We start from the raw sequence: 18,630 nt of genomic DNA on the forward strand, positions 1-18,630 counted from the left end.
GAGCATGTGTGTGAGCATGTTGTGAGGATATGAGGATGTGTGTGAGTGTGTGTGAGTGTGTGTGAGCATGTGTGTGAGCATGTAAGAGTGTGTGTGAGCATGTGTGTATGAGCATGTGTTTGTGAATGTGCGTGTGTGAGCAACTCTGTGTGTGTGAGCGTATGTGTGCAAGCGTGTGTGAGCGACTGAGAGTCTGTGTGTGTCTAGAGCAGCATTTACTCTCTTGGGGAGACGCAGGCCTGAGAGAGGCCCAGAGCCTCCGTGCCTCAGCCCAGAGATGCTGGTACCTGCGTCTCACCCTGCCAGGGAGCCCCCAGAATGGAGCTTAGTGTTCCCAGCGTGCACCGGCCTTCTGTGGGCACCGCGGGCACTCGGGCTGCTGGGCATCTTGGCAGTGAGATGAACGTGCGCCGCTTTGTCCCTTTGCCGGGCTCTCCCCGCCCCCTCCCTGACCTTCAGCCCCCTGTCACCAGTGCTGCTGGAGGGGAGGGCCGGGGGCTGCCCCCTGGGTTCTAAGGCTCCCCGCGTGCCCTGGCCCCCAGAGGCCCCCAGCCCGCACCCGGACAACAGGTGCGCCGAGGAGGAGGGCGGGAGCTGGGGGCGGGGCCCCTCGGGCCTCAGGGCGCGCGGTCCCCCGGGTCCCCCCGCCCTCACGAGCGGACGCGGCGCGGGAGGCGGCGGTGGAGGCGAGCGGGGCGCGGCGGCGGGCACCACGGCGGGCACCGCGGCGGGCACCGCGGCGGGAGCGCGAGCGGCGGCGCCAGCCCAGCCCCGGCCAGCGCGTCCGCCGAGCCCGGGGTCCGCGGAGACATGAGCGCCCGGCAGCGCGACGCACCCAAGGCGCAGCGGCGCGGCCCCGCGGCCCCGTGATGGGCTCCTGCGTGTCTCGAGGTGAGGGGCAGGGCCGGCGGGGACTCGGGGTCCGGGGCGCGGGCACGGCCGCCTCGGCTGTCCCCGCGGAAGCCGGGGGGCGGCATGGGGAGGGGCGCCGCGCCCACCGCCGCCGCAGCGCCCGGGGGACACGCTGCCAGAAGGGGCACAGGGCCGGGCGGAGGGGGCGGGGAGGCAGCGGGGAGGTCACCGCAGCCCCTGCCCGCGGCGGCCACACCCCGCCAGGTACGGATCGCAGCCCTGCCTCCTTCCCCGGCCACGCGCCTTGGAGGGGAGGGGCGCACCGGGTTTTTCTGGAGGGAGGTGGGGAGCACTAGGAGAATGGAAAACAGGCCTTCTTAGCTCCGTGACCCCCACTCTGTCCCCCCACACCTCCATGCCACTGTCCGCTGAGTCCTGGAGTCCCTTGGAAGGAAGGAACAGGTGATGAGTCCCCCTCATCCCTCCCCCACCTTGGTCAGGGGACAGCAAGGGACAGACTGCTGATGACCCCCGTCACCCAGGTCTTTCCCGTCCGAGTTTCAGGGCTGCCTGACACCCCTTTCTCCCCGTCTGTGCCTGAACCCCACCATTCCCCGCTAAACTGCCCTGGGGTGCATAGGTGGGGTCTCACCCAGAGCCTGGGCGTGTCCAACAGGCTGCTGAGAAAGTTTATCTTTTTGGGGGCGGGGGGCTGCTCTGAGGAGAAGCCTCTGGGTGAGAGGTGGTTGGGCTGAGCCTCTGTCATATTCGCTGGACTCAGTGGGATCAGGTGAGGCCCCACCCACTGACCCCAGCCCCCAACCCCCTCCAGTGTTCTACAGCTTCCCCAGAGGGGTGACTGGGCCACAGGGAGGGCGGGGCCGTCCTGGGGGACCTTGAAGAAGGAGCAGAGCAGCCCCCCTCCACCCTCTGGTCTCTGAGGGGTTCTGTTCCGCAGCCCACACGGGAGCTGGGCTCAGAGCTCAGGAATATTGGGGTGCAGGCTGGCCTCAGGAGGTCCGCTCTCGGGCTTGTCTACTCAGCTGATGTTCGTGCCACACCTCCTTGGGCCTGGGCCCTGTGGGCATCAGGCGGTGATGACCCCCACATGGCACCTGTTTTGTTTTGGTGGTGAGGGGGCAGCTGCCTGACCAAGGGGAAGTGGGCTTAAGAACAAAGCATGTATTCTGAAAACTGACCGGCAATCCTGGTGTCCCCGGACCCTCAGTGGCTCTGTGTGAGCTCAGGGGTTGGGGACCTGCCCCCCGGCGTTTCCTGGCTGCCCGTGTCTCTTCTCCACTGCGCGGCTGTCCTGTGAGCCACGGGCCCATGAGCACAGCCCAGAGGCGGAGGAGGGCGGCCTGCCAAGGTCACACCAGGCGGTGGCAGGACTGGGCCTGGCACCTGTGCTCTCGGGTCTCAGACAAGCCGGGGTGAGGGTCACCACAGTCCCAGAGACGGGGCAGCCGGGCCCCCTCTCTCACTGCTCCCTCTCTGGCCCTCTGCGTGCCTCCAGCTCATCTCTGGCTGCAACCTGGGGGCCCAGCACAGCCCCCATTTTACCAACGAGGGACTGCATGGAGGGAAACGGAATGCAGCGGGGTCCGCCTGGCCCAGACAGAGGAAGGAGCCAGGGCCGAGATCCCGGGTCCCAGGGAGGTCTCAGAGCCAGGTGCTCTCCTGGCCTGCCTGGCTCCAGCTGCAGTTTCCATGAGTTCCCAAGCCCCCTCTATCCTGCATGCATGCGAGCACATGCATGCACACACATGCAACACCACGTGCATGGACCACAATGCAAAATCACTGCACATACACTCATACACACACTCATGCATGCACATGTAGACACATGCACATACACTGCACATTCATACATGAACACTCATACATACACATGCACACAGCACATGTAGACACGTGCATGCACCACACTCAAACATACTGCACATGCATATATGCACACATAATGCAGGCACAAGTACACATATGTATGCACGCACACACATGCACACACATGCACCATACATGCACACACAAACACACAGCACACAAACATCTGCCGTGTGCGAGACAAATGCCTTACCCACTAAACGGTCTCTCTGGCCCCAGTCCCCACCTTATCACCTGCACCCATTCCTCCTCCTTTCAGGGAGTCCCTGTGTCAGGTACAGGACCTGCCGCCAGGCCCAGGACAGGAGCCCAGAGCTATGTCTAGCTGGGGTTTCCCCACCCAGCCCCCCACCCCGCCCCGAGACTGCAGCCCCAGCATGGGTGGCCCACGACTGCTGTGTGGGGAGGGGGAATCATTAAGTCATGTGGGGTGCTCAGACCAGCCTCTGGCATGCAGAAAGCACTCCTAAGTATTAGTTTCACCTTCGTTTTCTACTTAAAAAAAATTATTATTTTTTGCTTTTTGGGTCACACCCAGTGACGCTCAGGGGTTACACCTGGCTCTGCACGCAGGAATCACACCGCTGGCAGTGCTCAGGGGACCATATGGGATGCTGGGAATCAAATCCAGGTCAGCCACATGCAAGGCAAACACCCTACCTGCTGTGCCATCACTCCAGCCCCTCATTTTCTACTTTTATTTATCATTTACTTACTTCCTGGTTTTGTTTTGGGGAGCCACACCTGTTGGTGCTTAGGGTTTACTCCTGGAAATGCTCAGGGGTAAAAAACACTACTCCTGGCAGTGGTTTTTTTTTTCGGGGGGGGCGGGGGGAGGGTCATATATGGTGCAGGGATCGAGCCAGAGTTGACTGTGTGCAAGGCAGAGTCAAAGCACCTTCAGTCCTGTCCTATCTCTCAGGCCCCATTTCCTGCTTCTATATTACTCCCCTTCTGTGCAGACAAATAACCCAGACACTCCTGGCCGGGAAAGGAGAAGCTCCAAAGCCGCCTGGCCCCTCCTTGGGGGGATGTGACTCAGTGGTGGAGCTCAGGCCTTGCTCACGGGAGCCCTTGGGGTCGATCAGTCCTTGGGAAAGCAGAGAGAGAGGGAGGGAGGGAGGGAGGGAGGAAGGGAGGGAGGAAGGAAGGAAGAGGGGGGAGGGGGACTGGAGCTGCTGAGCACATGGCCCAGTGGCTGAATGGAGCCAGATTGGGGCACTGAATGCTGTTTCCAGCAACACTTTCTGTCTTATTTTGGTTTTGAGGCCACACCTGGCTCTGCTTAGGGCAACATCTGCCTCTGTGCTAGGGGTTGATCCCGGTGGTTCTCAGGGCGTCGTTCAGTGCTGGGATCAGCCCCCCGCCCCCGACATGTAAGCGTGCACTCAGGCCTGTGAGCCGTCACCCCGGCTCGCATGATCTATTTTTAAGTTCCTGTTTGCTGGAGCTTCTCCTGCTTCTGACCGAGCCTGTGCCCTCCTGACCCAGTTAGTCCTCACTCAGCTCTGGGAGGGGGGCGTGGGGCCCCGAGAGGGGAAGCGACTTCCCTGAGGTCGCAAGCACAGACACAGGGAGGCAGGGTCTGAGTCCAGGTCTGAGCACAGAAGCCGTGCCCTCTGCTCTCCTGAGCTCCCCACTCGGAGAGAGGCTGTAAGCATGTGGCCCTGCTCTAGGACCATGCAAACGTCACTGTTTCCCCAAACATGAAAGCTTGTAACTATCTCACAGTAATTCAATACAATTAAAAAAAAAGTCACTGTTTGGTCTGGCTTTGCTGCCACTGCTGTAGTTGCCAGTGACTGACCCCTCTGCCCTTTCTCCACGCCAGACTCTGGGTGCCCACTCCAGGCACAGAAGCCTCCTACAAACATGCACACATATGTGCCACATGCACATGCACACATGTGCAACACAGGTGCACATATGTGTGAAACATGCACATATGCACTAATAACATACGCACATGCATGTGCAACACATGCATATACACAAGCACACATATATGCATGTATATACAACACATGCACACATGCACACAGCACACATGCATGTGCAACATAGGCACACAACATGCACAAGCAGGCAGACACACGTGTACACACAATGCAACACATGCATGTACAACACACATGTATGCACAACACATGTGCACATATGCACAATATACACATGTGCGTGCAATACACATGCATACATGCACAATACACACATGCACACGTGCACACCCCTGGCCTGAGGACTCTCTTAAGGTCTTTCCAGAACTGGTTAGTGGTGGGAGCATGAGAGCTTCGATTTCAGACAGGCCTAGGTGGGAGCCCATCTCTGCTCCTTACCAAGTGGTGACCTTGCGGAAGGGATCTAACCTCTCGGGGTCTCCAGCTCCCTGCCTGTGAAGTAGGGCCCTCTGCAGGGCTTCTGTGAAGGTCGAATGAGAGAAAAAGGGGTGGAGAGATAGTAAAGGGGTTAAGAAACATGCCTTGTACGGGGCCACACTAGTTCGATCCCTGGCCCCGCATGGTTCCCTGAACAGCACTGGGTGCAACCCCAGTGCCCCAGCCTGGCCAGGGTGGCCCAGGTAATCCTCATCCTGCAGGACCTGAGCGACCCCGAATCCTCAGACCCTCGCCCTGAACGTTGGCCTGGTTGGCCGAGAGCTCCGGGGGTAGCCCCTGGGTTCTCTAGTAGCACTTGGGAGGGAGAGAGTGGAGGGAGGGAGAGAGAGAGAGAGAGAGAGAGAGACAGAGAGAGAGACAGAGAGAGAGACAGAGAGAGAGACAGAGAGAGAGACAGAGAGAGAGGGAGAGAGAGGGTGAAGGAGAAGGAGAGAGAGAGGGATGGAGGGTGGGAGGGAGAGAGAGAAGGGGAAAGGGAGAGAGGGTAAAGGAGAGGGAGAGAGAGAGGAGAGGAGAGAGAGGGATAGAGGAAAGGAGGGAGGGAGGGATGGAGGGAGGGAGGGAGGGAGAGAAAGGGAGAGAGAAGGAGAGGGATAGAGAGAGGAGAGAGGAGAGAGAGGGAGAGAGGAAAGGAGGGAGGGAGGGCGGAGAGTGGGAGGGAGAGAAAGGGAGAGAGAGAGAAGGAGAAGGAGAGAGAGAGGAGAGAGAGGAAAGGAGGGAAGGAGGGAGGAAGAGAGGGAGGGAGGGAGGGATGGAGGGAGGGAGAGAAAGGGAGAGAGAGAAGGAGAGGGATAGAGAGAGACAGAGAGAGGGAGAGAGAGGGTGAAGGAGAAGGAGAGAGAGAGGATAGAGAGAGAGAGGGATGGAGGGTGAGAGGGAGAGAGAGGGGGAAAGGGAGAGAGAGGGTAAAGGAGAGGGAGAGAGAGAGGAGAGGAGAGAGAGGGAGAGAGGAAAGGAGGGAGGGAGGGAGGGAGAGAAAGGGAGAGAGAGAAGGAGAGGGATAGAGAGAGGAGAGAGGAGAGAGAGAGGGAGAGAGGAAAGGAGGGAGGGAGGGCGGAGGGTGGGAGGGAGAGAAAGGGAGAGAGAGAAGGAGAAGGAGAGAGAGGAGAGAGAGGAAAGGAGGGAGGGAGGGAGGAAGAGAGGGAGGGAGGGATGGAGGGAGGGAGAGAAAGGGAGAGAGATAAGGAGAGGGATAGAGAGAGAGACAGAGAGAGGGAGAGAGAGGGTGAAGGAGAAGGAGAGAGAGGATAGAGAGAGAGGATAGAGAGAGAGGGATGGAGGGTGGGAGGGAGAGAGAGAGGGTAAAGGAGAGGGAGAGAGAGAGGAGAGGAGAGAGAGAGGGAGAGAGGAAAGGAGGGAGGGAGGGAGAGAAAGGGAGAGAGAGAGAAGGAGAAGGAGAGAGAGAGGAGATAGAAGAGAGAGAGAGGAAAGGAGGGAGGGAAGGAGGGATGGAGGGATGGAGGGAGGGAGGGAGAGAAAGGGAAAGAGAGAAGGAGAAGGAGAGAGAGAGGAGATAGAGGAGAGAGGGAGAGAGGAAAGGAGGGAGGGAGGAAGGGAGGGAGGGAGGAAGGGAGGGAGAGAAAGGGATAGAGAGAAGGAGAGGGATAGAGAGAGGAGAGAGAGAGACGGAGAGAGCGGGGGAGCAGGGGAAAGAGCCTGGGAAGCGCCTGGCGCAGAGCTGGCGCTCACAGGACTGGGGCGGCATAACCTTGCCTGTAGCCGCCTTTGCCCGTGACGACTGCGGGTGTGGGCCAGAGAGCACCGTGGGTCAAGCACTTGCTTTGCTCACTATCCACGTTCAATTCCTGGCACTGCATATGATCCGCTGAGCACCACCAGGAGTGATCCCTGAGCACAGAGCCAGGAGCAAGCCCTGAACACAGCCAAGCGTAGCCCAGCACTCCGTCTTGTCCCAAGCCAGGGGCCGGGGGGTGGGGGGGTGGAGAAAACTGCAGGTAAAGGGCCAGAGTAGTACAGGGTTAAGGGACTCTTGCCTTGTCCTGTCGACCTTTGGCCACGGTCACCTTGGTTCAGTCTCCAGCACCGCATATGGTCCTCTGCGCATGTTAAGGAATGACCCCCCCTAAGCACAGAGCCAGAAGTAAGCCCTGAGCAAGCTCTGGGTGTGGCCCCCAAACCAGCCCCACCCCCACACCCAAAATAAAAGAGGACTGCTAAGAAGGGGGCCGGGGAGAGGGTGCAGAAGGCTGGAGTACCAGCTCCGCGTGTAGCCTAACAGAGGTGAGTTAATATGGGCAGCCTGCCTGGAGGAGGTGAGGTCAGAGCCGATGTTTTCAGAGGCTAAGCCCTGGCTGCCTCTGCCTCCAGCCTGACCTACAAACAAGTGCCCTGGGGGCTGGGGCTGGGGCACTGTGTCCAAAGCCGAGGCGCTGCCAAGCTCACGGGTGCCCTGCTGCCCCTCAGTGACTCACGAGATCCAGGCAGAGGGTGAGGACTCGGCCCTGCAGCGCCCTCCCAGGCCAGCTCCAGCTCCGGGCACAGGCCCAGAGGGTGGTGACCGAGACCTGCCCGGTGCTGGAGGAGGCAGGGGTGGAGCGCTGGTGGCGTGAGGCCGCCCTTCCCGCCTGGGCAGGTGACAGCCCTGCTGCTCCCAGGGACGAGGTCACGTGCCCCGACACAGGCTCAGAGCCAGCAGGGGGGGCCTCGGGCTTGCACCCGGGACGGGAACCACGTAAGGAGCACCTTGCCCAGAGTTCTTCGTGCCGAGGACAGAGGCGGGCGTGTCACAGCCCGGGTCCGGCTGGTCTCTGCTGGCGGGTGGGCTGCAGGGGTGGGCAGCCGCCATGCCGGCCCAGCAGCCCAGGACGGGGTTCCCGGGTGCCCGGGCTCCTGCTCCTTCCTGCGTGTTTTCCTTGAGGAGGTTCCTCCACCCCCCAGCCCCAGGATGCTGCAGGGTTATCCAGGGTCCCTCACTGCCCCCAGGGTCACGGGGCCTAGGGAGGAGTCCTGGGGGGAGATGGCAACCGTGCTGGCGGGTGGACTGGGACAGGGTGCCCCAAGAGGCCAGGGGCCAGTGGCCTCAGGAGCACTCGAGAAGAGCCTGAGTGAGAGGGTCTGCGGCAGACACTCGCCCCCGCCCAGTGCAGGCAGAGAGAGCCAGCATGGGTGTATCGCAGCAAGAGGGACTTAGGTTAGACAGCAGGAGGGACTGTCTGGGTGGTTTAAACTCCAAGGGAAGGCAGGAAGTGCCCTTGGGGGCAGCGGAGATGCTCTGGCTGAAGGCAGAGGGGGTGGAGGAGGCATCTGGATGAGACCAGTCTCCTTGAGCCCTCAAGATGGCCTCTCCCGTTGCCATGACAACCAGAGGCTGTTGCTTCTGAGGGGAGGAGGTCTCAGAAGGGTCTCCCCAGACGTTGAGGTCAAGGGAGTAGTTTGTGGAGTGGGAAAGGGGGTTCCCCTTGGCTCTCTCTGGGGAGAGGAAGTCCCCCCCGGAGACCTGGGGTCCCCCCAGGCTGCTCTTCAGTCCCCACCCCACGTGAAGCTCAGTGTTTTTCCAGTTGCCGATGGTGACGTGGCCGGCGGTCCCAGCTGGGCAAGAGCAGCCTGTGATTTCACCCCGGGCTGCATCATTACCTGACGTCTCCACGGCAACCAGCCTGTGACATCACGGGGCCCAAGTCCTCAGAGGGAGCAGGCAGCGTTGGTGAAGGCGCGTGCACCCAACTGAGGCAGCGAGCACAAAGGCTGGGGAGGTGCTGGGAGCCACAGGTCCCCCGACACGCACCCCCTCTGGCGGGCCGACCTGGGTCAAGCCTGTGTCTGCGTCCCCTGCCAGCGCCCTGGGCGCAGCTCCCCTCGCTGTCCGGCTGTGGGAGAGCGCCCTAAAACAGCTCGTGGAATATTCCAGCACCCCTCCGCGTTCCCAAGGGCAGCCTGTGGCTCGGGCCTGGGGTGTGTCTGCACCTCGGCTCCTGCTCCCTGGAAAACTGGTGACGGCTTTCTGGGCCGGAGCAGGCAACAGCAGGCGGGCACTTGCCCGGTATGTGGCTGACCTGGGTTTGATCCCCTGTACCGCATATGGTCCCCTGAGCCCCACCAGGAGTGGTCCTTGTACACAGAGCCAAGAGTAAGCCCTGAGCACCACCGGGTGAGCCCCCCCCCAAAAAAAAGAGTTATAATTTTCAAACTTAATTGACCAGAACTGATAGCAGTGAATGTATTTTTGTGTCTCGACTCAGTTTCCACATGGAGAAAGCGACCCCCTCCGTGCATGGTGTGTGTGTGTGTGTGTGTGTGTGTGTGTGTGTGTGACACACACAGAAGCAGAGAGCAGTCTCCAGGAGGTCGAGGCTAGAGCTGAGCCCAGTGAGTGAAGGCTGAGTGAGGGCTGAGGGTGAGGGCGAAGAAGTAAGGGACAATGACGTAAGGAGTGATGGAGTGAGGAACGGAGGGGTGAGGGCTGAGGGGTGGGGTGAGGGTGTGAACTGCCGTGCGTGAGTCTTTCCCCGTGGAGAGCAGCAGGACCGAGGCAGAGGCCTGAGGAGCCTGTATGGTCTGAGGTGGCCAGCGTGTCTGAGGGGAGCCGGCAGAGGAGCCAAGTGCCTGCCGGGAAGCCAAGAGCGGGGGCGGGGGGGACCTGGGGTGGGAGGGGGGCCGGGGCTCTCCTAGGTTTGCTCAGGTCAGTTCTCGGGGTATCATTTGGCAGCCCCCCTGACTGAAGCCCTGCCCCGGGAGAGGCCCTGTCACTGCCAGCCATCATAATCCCGCCTCAGGGTCCCCCTGCCCTCCCGAGCCCTGTCACACCCGAATTGGGAGGACCCTGAGCCCCAGCTTGCCCCACACGCTCTCTGCAGCCATGCAGACTTCCCCGCTGGTGGTCCTTGCGTGTCCTTCAGACCCCTCGGCCTGGGCCCCCCACTTGCCAGCACCATCTCGAGGTGCACCCTCCCGCCAGCACTCCCTGTCACCTCTTTCATGCTTGGTTTCTCGGGCCACACCTGGGTTGCAATGCTCAGGGGTTCCTCCTGGCTCTGCACTCAGGAATCACTCCTGGTGGTGCTCAGCGGGCCCTGTGGGATGCCGGAGATCAGACTCGGGTCAGCTACTTGCCAAGCAAGCGCCCCCTCACTGCCCTGTCTCTCCAGCCCCTCTTCATGCTTTGTCTTGTATTTATTATTTCGAGGGAGGAGGGAGGGGAGCACCCAGCAGTGCTAAGGTTACTTCCAGCAGTGCTCGAGGGACTCTACAGAGCAGGGGTGGGGGAGTGGGGGGAGGGTCAGTGTGTCCATGCATGTGAGGTGGGAGAGACTGACCCTTAGATGAGGAGGCCGGAGGGTCCGGGTACTGCAGAATCGCTGGCCTGGGCTGGGAGGTGGTCAGAGAGGTCTTCCCTGAGGAGGTAACCTGAGCCTCAGCCGACCCGAATCAGGAGGTTCAGGGAAATTCTGGGAAAGTGTCCCAGGTGGAGGGGACAGCGAGGACAAAGGATAAGCCTGTCATCTTTGGGGCAGAGAGCATGACAGTGAGGGGGCCCTAGGGAGTGGGAGGGAGCCCTGGAGGCTATGGCCGTGCTGGGTCTTCTGAAGAGAGCCAGTGGAGGGTCTCGGGGTGGGGGGCCCTAGCAGTGCTCAGGGGGCCCCGAGAATACTCATAGTGTACTCAGCCAACCAGACCGGACAGTCCAGGGCCTGGACCTGGCAACGTGGTGGCCCAGCAGTGTTGGGGACCGGCAGGGTCACACCCAGCAGTGCTGTGGGCGGGGCAGGGGCATGAGGTGCCGGGGGTTAAACGGGGGTCTCTCCTGCAAGGCCTGTGCCAGCCCCTTGAGCTCTCCCTCCCTCCCAGCCAAGGGGGGCCACATCTGGAGGTGCTCAGGGCTTGCTCCTGGCCCGATGCTGAGGGGTCAGACTGATGGTACGTGGGGGACCATATGTTTTGTTGGTGTTTGGGGACCACATCCTGCTATGATCGGGGCTCACTTCTGGCTCTGTGCTCAGAGGTCACTCCGGGCGGTGTTCGGGGGACCCTGTGGGGTGACAGGGATCGAAACCTGGTTGGCCACATGCAAGGCAAATGCCCTACCCGCGGTACTGTCACTCCAGCCCCTCGGGGACCAGAGGCAGTGCTGGGGATCTAACGGGTTCCCTTGTCCTCTCTCTCCAGACCCAGCTCACGAGAGTTTGAAGCAGATGTAGTTTGGTGGCGGTGGTGAGGATGGGGCTAGAAAAGTGTCTCAGGACTGGGGGCTCCTGACTGCGGCAGCTGGGTGGGAAGGAAAAGGAGTAGAGGAGGCTGAGCTGGACACTGTTCTTCTCGGGAATGGACAAGCACGAGGGACATAGTGGCAGGAGATGGTCGTTTGTCTGTTTGGGGGCCACACCCCACAGTACTTAGGGGTTACGTCATACCGGGGACTCTTCCCAGGATGCTGGGGGTGGAGCCCGGTTCTCCCACTCATGCGTGAGCCCTTTGGCCCTGGAGCAGGTAAATGAAGCCTGAGAGAAAAGCCGGGTGTGTGGCTTAGCGGTAGCGCACTGGCCCTACACGCATGAGGTCCTGGTTTTTGTTTGTTTGTTTGTTTCACCTTTGGGGTCACACTTGGTGATGCTCAGGGGTTACCCCTGGCTCTGCACTCAGGAATTACTCCTAGCAGTGCTCGGGGGACCATATGGGATGCTGGGAATCGAACCCGGGTCAGCCTCGTGCAAGGCAAACGCCTTATCTGCTGTGCTACCGCTCCAGCCCCTGTCCTAGGGGTTTGGCTCCTGAGACCCTAAGTGGGGCTGGGGGCTGGGAAATAGCAGCGCTGCCGGGAGCGGGAGAAAGGGGCTGTCGGAGGGATGCTGGAGTGAGGGGACGGCATGGGCTGGGGTCCCTAGGGAAGAGGGGCAATAGCCACATTGATGCCGTGGGCCCTGGCAAAGCCTGGAAGCCCCCTGGAGTAAGCACAGAGCCCCCTGCTCAGAGGGCCTGGTCTTAGCTGGGGTGGGGCGACTCTTCACAGAAGGGAAAAGAGCTGCTTCGGACGGCCAGGGTGGGGGCGGGGCTGGGGAAAGCAGGTGCCAGGGCTGCTTCGGGGAGGAGACACAAGACTCTCCCCGCTGGCAGAGGCTAAGGTGGCGGTGTATCTGCCAAGACCAAGGTCGCAGGCCGGAGTCAGGGGGAGCCGGTCAGTATCCCATGTGTGGCCGTGCTGGCTGCAGGGCCTGGCAGCCAGGGCGGGTGCAGAGGTGAGCAGAAGGATAGCCCTGGAGGCAGGTGACCCGCCCGGAAAGGACACAGGTAGGCCGGGCAGACACGGCAACGGCTGCTGACTCCGCCCGGCCAGCCCACACGCGCCTGTCATTCTCGTCTCCAGACCTGTTCACAAGTGCCCACAAGGACTGCCCCCTGCCCCACGGCGCGGACCCCCTGAACCCAGACTTGCCCGCTACTGCTCCAGACCATGTCATTGGCAAGGTAAGTGACCCCACTGTCCCCCGATGCCCATGCCCTGGTTCCCGGGGCGTGGGGGTGGCCAAAACACACCCCTTCCTCCTTCCCTCCCTCAAACCTTCCTGCGGGGTCAGCGCCCCTCAGCTTAGGTTTCCCGCAGGACCAAGTTCTGAGAGGGCCGGGCCTCCGGGGGCTGGACCAACTTGTTTGGAAAGAGGATCCCCCCCACCTCAATGGGTTCCTGCCCAAATAAACTCAGCCTTTGCGGGTCAGAAAGAAGGTCATGACCAGCCCTGCCTCCGAGGCGGCCTCCTGGGGAGTGGAAGGAATAGAATTCTTCTCATTGGTCAGGAAAGTCTTTTAGGAGCCTCAGAATCTGGTGTATCATTTCCACCCTGTGGCCTCAGAGCTGGGGGCTTGAACCAACACGTTGGTACAATAACCAAAACCCACACATAAAGAAATGCTGGGACATGTTTAGCATGCACATATGCACACCTGTCCTCACACTTGCACACACATGAACATCACACACAGGCATGCACACATAGACACAAGCGCACTCATGCACACTCAGACATACACACATGCACACAGGCACTCATACACATACAACACACACCAGGCACACACATACATTTCTACACACACCTGCACACATGTACATGCACACACAAGCACACACACATGTATACTCACATGCATGCATATGCAACACACTGCACATGCACATATACCCATGACACACATGTATGCACACACACATGATCCATACATACTGCCCAGGCACACACATACACCTGGCACCAGCACACATATGGAGGTGCACCTTAGGCATGCACACATATGCACACATGCACTCGTGCACATACAATCACACACACCCATGGCATGTATGCACACACATAGAAGGTACATCATGGACTCACCCATGATGCGCACCTGTGGACCTATGACATGCCACATGGCAAGTTTTGTCTGGCACTTTGCCTACATGCTGTGGTGGCCGCTTCTCCGCAGCCTGTGAGTTAGCCTGACGCTCTCACATCACCCGGGCACAGGACAGCCGGGCAGAAACAGCACTCCCCCCCGAATCCACACCCCCCGCCCCGCACCTGCCACCTCTCCTGGCAGGCCCCTGTGCGTGAGTGCCAGCTCTGACTGGCAGAGCCCCGGGGCCAAGTGCACGCCTGGTGCCCAGGGCTCAGGGCGTGGCTGCGGGCGGGGCGGGCCCTGCTTCACCCTCTCTCTCCTCTTGTTGCAGGACAAACAGATGGATTTCTGTTGGGATCCTTGGCAGGTCCGTGCCCGGCCCCCAGGGTCTCCCAGGACAGCCAGCCCCAGCTACGCCCCTGCCCTCCCTCTGCCCGGTCCACCAGGACTCAGCCCGCCTACCCCGGCGGAGGGGTGGGGGTGGGCCCTGTGGCAGTTGCCGGGCGGCCCCTGCCTGTCCACTGGCCAGAGGACTGGGGAGGTGGGCAGAGGGGTGGGGGCCGTTGTCTGACAGCGCGGCGCCCCACGCCCTTTCTCTCCCCACAGAGGTGCTTCCAGACCACCAGCGGCTACCTGTCCGACTCCAGGGCCTGCTCCAGCAGCTACAACGTGGCCGCCCTGGCCACCTCGTCCCTTGTGGGTAGGCACCCGCTGCCCTCTGCTGTCCCCGGGGCCACGGGAGGGGACGGAGCGGAACTGCAGCCGGAAGGCTCGGTGGCTTCCGTGATGGCTAAGCGCAGGGCGTCCTCAACCCCTGCTGAAGCGACCCCACTTCTCAGCTGCCCCCCGAGGGTCTCCTCAGCTCTCGGTGGCAGCTGAGATCCCGGGCGGGTGGGGTCCCAGAAGCAGCGCCTGCGGTGGGACTTGAGCACTTTGCCGGGCTACTTTCTGGGGCAGCTGCTCTGTAGCAGCGGGGACCCCGGGCCGGGGCAGAGGAAGGCACTCAGTGAAGATGGGGGTGGGACGAAGATCCACCTTGTTCCTGGGGAGCTGTGACCGACAGCCCCTCCCTGCTCCGTCACTGGCCATTGGAGAGCACTCGTCCACCTCCCCCACCCCCTCCCCACTGCACCCGTCATTCCGGGGGACGAGGCTCCCAAGGGCTAATGGCGAGTCTCGAGTGTTGGGGGGGGCACTGGGCAGGGTGTGCCAGGCCTGGGGTTTCTGCCTCTCAGTCAGCCCAGCACCACCGCCTGGGCCCATCTCAGCCAGCGTCGCTGCCTCAGCCTGACCTTCGTGCCACTGGCTGCCCCCCCCACCCCCACACACGCCAGATTCACATTGGACTCTGCTGTTTCTTTTCTTTATCTGTTTTTGTTTTTGTTTGGGTCACACCCGGCGATGCTCAGAGGTTGCTCCTGCCTCTGCACTCAGGGATCACTCCTGGCAGTGCTCAGGGCACCATATGGGATGCCAGGGGATCTAACTGGGGATTGAACTGCTTCCAAGGCAAACTCCCCCTCCCCCCTCCCACATGCTGTACTACCTGGTCCCTACTGTCTTATTCCTTTTCATCCTCCACCGACCTTCTCTCCACCTCACTTGCCCTTCAGGGTCACTTGAGACACCTCCTCCCAGCCCTGCCCGAGAGTGGACACTCCCAGCTGGGGACTGTCCCTGCTTCCATCTCCCCAGCATCCCGGGTACGCGTCTGTCCTGTGGCATAGCCCTGTCTTAGCAGGGCGGCCCCAGCTCTGTGAGGGAGATACCGGGGGCGCCTCAACCCTCCGCCAAACTTCGTTTGCAGCTCCCCTGCTCCTCAGAGCACCGGGGCCTTTGTCCACCTCTGCCCAGCCCTGGTCCTCCTGCTGGACCCCTTCAAAGTCCCTGATGAGCCCTGTACCCCCCACCTCCCCCATCACACCCTCCCAGGGGCCCCACCCTCTGGTCTGCCCCCTGCCTTCGCAGGGCTCCCAGATCTCACCCCTAATCACTTCTTCCCTGTCCTCCTCTGAAATAAACCCCCTCTCAAGTCCATCTCTCCAACCCAACCCGCCTTCAAGGACAATTCCAATTTCCCCAAGACACCTCTTCTAGGAAGCCTTCCCAGCCTGGCACACCCTACAGCGCCCTATTCAGTGAACGAGCTCCGGCCAGCTCAGGGGATGGCTCCCAGAGATCATTAATCCCTCAGTGGGGACAGCAGGGATAGGCAGAACAGAGTGGAAGGTCCTTGCTGGGAAGATGGGCCTGAGCTTGACAGGAATGAAAGGGAAGCACCCAGGGGCAGGAAGGCAGACAGGAGGAGGACTCTGGGGATGGGTGCAGTTAGGGAGCTGGGGTCGGAGAGAACATGGCGGCAGAGTGTCTGCCTGGCATATGGCTGACCTGGATTCAATCCCCGGCACCTCTTGTAGTCTCCAAGCCCCACCAGGAGTCAGAGCCAGGAGTCATCCCTGAGCACAAAACCAGGAGTCATCCCTGAGCACAGAGCCAGGAGTCAGCCCTGAGCAGAGCCAGGAATCAGCTGTGAGCACAGAGCCAGGAGTCAGCCATGAGCACAAAACCAGGAGTCAGCCATGAGCACAAAACCAGGAGTCAGCCCTGAGCACAGAGCCAGGAGTCAGCCATGGGCACCACCAGAGGTGGCCCCCATAGAAACAAACAAAGCTGAGGAGGGCTTAGGGTTCGGGGGTGCCAGGCATTGGCAGGGCACGAGGAACTGGAAAGGCACTGGGTGTGGTGGGCACCAGGCTGGGACCCTCCAGGGCTGCCAGTGTGGGCCTGATGCACGGGGGCCGGGGGTCCTTGGGGATGGGGGGTCACTGCCACTGTCCTGCCCCAGGCGTGGTGCAGAGCATCAAGGACCACATCACCAAGCCCACGGCCATGGCGCGCGGCCGCGTGGCCCACCTCATCGAGTGGAAGGGCTGGACGGCGCAGCAGTCAGCCTGGGAGCTGTCCCCGGACGACGACGAGCCCTACTGCTGCCTCTCGGATGAGCTGCGCGAGGCCCGCTTTGCCGCCGGTCAGTGCGGGTGGGGGGAGGGTGGCGCTGGCCTCAGGGTCCTGGGCACTGCTGCCTCCCCCACTCCCGGGGTCCCCACTGAGCCGCTCTCACTGGGTCCCAGGGGTCGCAGAGCAGTTCGCCATCACGGAGGCCACGCTGAGTGCCTGGTCCTCGTTGGACGATGAGGAGCTGCACCCCACCAACAGCCCCCGGGACACCGTCCAGCTTCAAGGTAGAGGTGGGGCCGCAGGGAGGAGCCTGAGGGTGGGTGGTCTGGGGCTGCCTGCCGGGTGCTGGCTGGCTGTCCACTGGGCACTGGCTGTCTGCCGGGTGCTGTCTGTCTGCTGGGCACTGCTGTCTGTCTGCTGGTGCTGTTTGTCTGCTGGTGCTGTCTGTCTGCTGGGCACTGCTGTCTGTCTGCTGGTGCTGTCTGTCTGCTGGTGCTGTCTGTCTGCTGGGCACTGCTGTCTGTCTGCTGGTGCTGTCTGTCTGCTGGTGCTGTCTGTCTGCTGGGCACTGCTGTCTGTCTGCTGGTGCTGTCTGTCTGCTGGTGCTGTCTGTCTGCTGGGCACTGCTGTCTGTCTGCTGGGCACTGCTGTCTGTCTGCTGGGCACTGCTGTCTGTCTGCCGGGTGCTGTCTGTCTGCTGGGCACTGCTGTCTGTCTGCTGGTGCTGTCTGTCTGCTGGGCACTGCTGTCTGTCTGCTGGGCACTGCTGTCTGTCTGCTGGTGCTGTCTGTCTGCTGGGCACTGCTGTCTGTCTGCTGGTGCTGTCTGTCTGCTGGGTGCTGGCTAACTGTCTGCAGGGTGTTGGCTGTCTACTGGGCATCCTCGGCCACCAAATGCAGTGACCTTGGGCCAGCCCCTCAGTCTTACCCCCTTGGTCTGTGAAATGGGCAGAGGGGCAGCCAGCGGAGGAGACAGATAACAGCCGTCGCTGTGCTGAGTGATGGGAGTGCGGGGCTCCCGGCTGCTGCTGCTTGTCACCCTCTGAGCTCTAGGAAGTAGATCCTTCCTCGCTCCCCTTTACAAATAAGGGAAACTGAGGCACCAAGAGGCACCAGAGCCAGGTTCTGAGCCCAACAGCACCAAGCTGCTTTGGATCACCATAAAGAACTCAGGGAATCTGAATCACGGAGGTGACACCTTCGGAGGTCAGGGTGACACCCCATCTTCACGTTAGGGGCAGGAAGGGAAGGAGACCCTGTCTCAGAGCAGCCCAGGAGGATCCGAACCCACCCCCATCTCTCGCCCTCAGTGACAGAGGCAGCCCTCAGGGCCCCCAGGGCTCAGAGAGGGTCAGTGACTTGCCCAGGGCTACACGGCACTCCGGGCTGAGGAGCAGGGAATGACCCCCAGCTCCCCTCCCTCCCGTTGCTTTTCCAGACCTGGAGAGCGTCTACCTTCAGGACAGCCTGCGAAGTGGCCTCTCGCTGGACGACAGTCTCCTGGCCTTCTCCTCCCCTGGCCTCTCCCCGGAAGGCTGGCCCTCCCCCGAGGAGCCCCCACTCGCAGTGGCTGGCCCCCAGCCCCCCAGCCCGGGACAGCAGCAGCAGCGGGAGCCGGGGGGCCCAGACCCCGCCCGAGCTGCCCGCCTGCGGGGCTCTCTGCCCTCGGTGGACTGCGGTGTCCCCTCGGAGGAGGAGGATGAGGTGTTCTATAACTGAGGCCCACCCCAACAGCGCCTGCCGAGCGGCTCCTGACCCCTCTGGCCAGCAGGGACGGGGCCAGCACTCCGAGGGGGGCACTCTGCGCGTCCCCCTTTTCTTGGCTCAGGTGGGCACCTTCCCCTGCAGAATTCCCTCCAGGGGACCGCTCAAGTCTGCTCAGGTGCCCAGAGGAACCAACAGCTGGGAAAAGGCCTGGGACACCCAGGGGAGGGGTCTGGGAGGAGGGCACACCCCCTGGGACGGGGCCTGGGATGCCCTGTGGGCGGGGCCTGGGGCCGGCCACTCCCCTCCCCTTTGTGCTCCCGCACCCCAGCGGGGGTGGGAAGCTGAGCATCAGCTGTCAGCCCTGGAGACTCTCTCCTCCTCAGAGTGTCCATCTGTCTGTCCGTCCCTCTCTCAACCCCTGCTCCCCCTCTGTGCACTTCCTCTCCCTCCCTGAAGGGTCTCCGAAGACATTAAAGTGGTGGGTGTGCCCTGGGTGACCT

The 18,630-nt window shown here is 61.6% G+C and overlaps 1 protein-coding gene across 2 annotated transcripts; it reads left to right on the forward strand.

The window, feature by feature from the left end:
• The first annotated feature begins 393 nt into the window (after positions 1-393).
• FAM131C (family with sequence similarity 131 member C) lies at positions 394-18,624 on the forward strand. Of its 2 annotated transcripts, XM_055138748.1 has the most exons (7): positions 399-891; positions 12,457-12,557; positions 13,798-13,833; positions 14,073-14,166; positions 16,312-16,494; positions 16,598-16,708; positions 17,862-18,624. In XM_055138748.1, exons 1-7 carry the CDS (start codon positions 870-872, stop codon positions 18,140-18,142), a joined length of 828 nt encoding a protein of 275 aa, XP_054994723.1. In that variant the 5' UTR covers positions 399-869; the 3' UTR covers positions 18,143-18,624. The 2 variants fall into 2 exon arrangements, with proteins under 2 accessions (XP_054994724.1, XP_054994723.1); XM_055138749.1 differs by lacking the exon at positions 13,798-13,833 and having other exon boundaries at positions 394-891.
• Positions 18,625-18,630: the final 6 nt, after the last annotated feature.

The sequence above is a fragment of the Sorex araneus genome, chromosome 5, assembly GCF_027595985.1.
Source record: "Sorex araneus isolate mSorAra2 chromosome 5, mSorAra2.pri, whole genome shotgun sequence".
Taxonomy (NCBI): Eukaryota; Metazoa; Chordata; class Mammalia; order Eulipotyphla; family Soricidae; genus Sorex; species Sorex araneus.

Excerpts from the sequence above, each read along its gene's own strand:
- FAM131C (XM_055138748.1), top strand. The coding sequence starts at position 870 with ATGGGCTCCTGCGTGTCTCGAG. Across the intron at positions 12,558-13,797 it reads CAGACCATGTCATTGGCAAG|GACAAACAGATGGATTTCTG; the intron begins GTAAGTGACCCC and ends CTCTTGTTGCAG. Across the intron at positions 13,834-14,072 it reads TCTGTTGGGATCCTTGGCAG|AGGTGCTTCCAGACCACCAG; the intron begins GTCCGTGCCCGG and ends CTCTCCCCACAG.